Source organism: Trypanosoma cruzi, genomic scaffold (genome assembly GCF_000209065.1).
Source record: "Trypanosoma cruzi strain CL Brener 1047053516739 genomic scaffold, whole genome shotgun sequence".
Taxonomy (NCBI): Eukaryota; Euglenozoa; class Kinetoplastea; order Trypanosomatida; family Trypanosomatidae; genus Trypanosoma; species Trypanosoma cruzi.
The window spans coordinates 121,556-122,939 of NW_001849434.1; the positions used below are offsets into that span (position 1 = coordinate 121,556).

General features: G+C 52.0%; 2 protein-coding genes across 2 annotated transcripts, besides 4 other annotated features; both read right to left on the minus strand.

The window, feature by feature from the left end:
* On the minus strand, nucleotides 1-447 carry Tc00.1047053430737.20 (hypothetical protein, conserved; the record flags this gene model as incomplete). Its single annotated transcript, XM_797194.1, has 1 exon — nucleotides 1-447. A coding segment is annotated over one exon (447 nt), but the record flags the coding sequence as incomplete, so codon positions are not given.
* Nucleotides 1-1,384: a sequence feature (heterozygous, non-Esmeraldo-like haplotype).
* Nucleotides 652-672: a sequence feature (GC_rich).
* Nucleotides 781-1,116: a mobile genetic element.
* Nucleotides 1,138-1,189: a sequence feature (T-rich).
* Tc00.1047053430737.10 (proline racemase) lies at nucleotides 1,265-1,384 on the minus strand (the record flags this gene model as incomplete). Its single annotated transcript, XM_797195.1, has 1 exon — nucleotides 1,265-1,384. A coding segment is annotated over one exon (120 nt), but the record flags the coding sequence as incomplete, so codon positions are not given.

Below are 1,384 nucleotides of genomic sequence, written 5' to 3' on the forward strand. Positions count from 1 at the left end.
CGTCACCTCACGCATGATGAAGGAGACGGTGTCGCCCTGCTTGACCACTCCACCCTCGGCGTTGCTCATGTGAAAGAAGACGGACTCGCCCGTCTCGTCGAGAAGAATAAACCCAAATCGACCCTCCACAACCTCCCGCACGGTGCCGTATTGACGTCCATCATTCCCATCCACCTGGTCCTCCGCAGCAGCCGACAACTGCGCCGCACGCTTCCTCTCCGCGCCGCGGTCAATGATGACACGCCGCGCAGCAGTGCGATCACCAGATTCGAGACAGAAACGCACGTAGCGGCCGCGTCGCAACTCCGAGTGCCCCGCAAGGTCCAAGTCCTCAAGACCGACAGTGAAACGAGGGGCATCCTCATTTAGAGGACCGCTGAGGTCCAATTCCGCAATGACACCTTTGCCTGCAAGCTGATCCCAGCTCTCAACGTAGCCAACGAGCATTATGGGTGTCACGGGCTTCTCTTTACCGCCACGAGCATCGTACAGACGAATGCGGTGAGCAAAAGTGAGCCTCTTTGACTGCTCGCCATCCACCTCCTCGTCGGTACCGTCTGTGCGTAGCGGTGTTGAGGAGGCAGAGGCAGCGGAAGAAAAACTCCTGCCGCCGAATGCGCTGCGCCCGCTCCGAGTAGCGGTGGGGATCCTCCGCCGCCGCGCCCCCGCGCGTGCAGGCCGTCCGTCGCAGCATCTACTCAGACCCACCCCCCACCCCACTTACGCACACGACTCCCTCAACCCAACGCCAAAAACACTATCCAAGAAAAACAACAACAAAATAATCTTTTGGGCCGCTGGCCGAATCATGCAGTTTAGCAATAATAAAGCCCAAACAAGATAGGGGAAAAGTAAGGTAAAGCAGAGGCGGTTAATTGCCTAGATGTTCTCTTATGGTTAAATATATATATGTGTATATTCTTTTGACCGCCCAAATGACCTTTTGAACTCAGGAATTGAAATATGTTTATTACTTACGAGGCGGCGGAATTTAGGACTCCTCCAACCACAAGACACCCCGCCGCGAGCGGTGGAAACCAAAGGGGGTTGGGTAGGAAGGTGAAAATGAAAATAAAAGTAAAAAATTGTCCGGCCGCTATCGTTTCCCTGCTCCCAACGTGGTACCGTTGAAACCCCAAAACAAAAAAAAATAATAATAATGCACTAATAAAAAAAAAACAAAAAAAAACGATTCATTCAATACCCTTTACGTAGCAGCACCTGTTCGCACGTGTTCCCCAATAGTTTCTGTGCTCTACCAGATCTACTGCTTTAGTGTGAATCCGTTTAAGAACGGATCCGTTGGGTCAAACAGCATGGTGTTGAAACCCATGATAAAAGCCTTTCCAGTAATTTCTGTCGTTACAACGAGCTCCCTTCCTCG